Source organism: Pteropus alecto, unplaced genomic scaffold (genome assembly GCF_000325575.1).
Source record: "Pteropus alecto unplaced genomic scaffold, ASM32557v1 scaffold35, whole genome shotgun sequence".
NCBI classification, from domain to species: domain Eukaryota; kingdom Metazoa; phylum Chordata; class Mammalia; order Chiroptera; family Pteropodidae; genus Pteropus; species Pteropus alecto.
This window is the reverse complement of record NW_006437828.1, coordinates 7,535,610-7,536,077: the sequence shown is the minus strand read 5'-3', so window position 1 is coordinate 7,536,077 and position 468 is coordinate 7,535,610. Positions and strand designations below refer to the sequence as shown.

The following is a 468-nucleotide window of genomic DNA, read 5'->3' as shown; positions in this document are numbered from 1 at the left end:
GAAGACAGACAGACAGACGGGATTGCCGCAAAATGACATTTTGCATGTCAATCAAAATGTGGTGTCTTTCTGTATGCAGCAGGTCGTAAAACTGGCCCGAGAGCAGCAAGCCACGGAGTGTGACCAAAGCATAATGAAAAACAATAAAACTGTGGGAAAGAGGTCTTTTTTATGAAGAGGAAGGAAATGTATAACAATCACAAGTATTACACACAGGATATTTGAAAAAGTAACCAGACGGGAAGGAATACACCTTGAAAAAAGATGAACGTTAGACGGGTGTGGGCTGGCAGGCTCTGCTGTGCCATGAAGTCTCTGCCTCTAAATCACGTAGATGAAAACGCTACAGAAAGACGCCCATCAAAAAGGACTCTCACCATCGTTTTACACCAGAGGCATTTCCAGTCCTGCAGACGGAGAACACTGCCACAGGTTTTGTCACAGACGGCACATTTGGCACTCACAGGC

At 45.3% G+C, this 468-nt stretch overlaps 1 protein-coding gene across 2 annotated transcripts in view; it reads right to left on the bottom strand.

The window, feature by feature from the left end:
* DGKH (diacylglycerol kinase eta) overlaps positions 1–468 on the bottom strand; it is a 92,196-nt gene that overhangs the window by 60,057 nt on the left and 31,671 nt on the right. For both annotated transcript variants that reach the window (XM_006914951.3, XM_006914950.3), the window contains exon 6: positions 378–468. This exon is cut by the window's right edge and continues 9 nt beyond it. In XM_006914951.3, coding sequence (XP_006915013.1) covers positions 378–468 — 91 coding nt within the window. The remainder of the gene's footprint in view (positions 1–377) is intronic.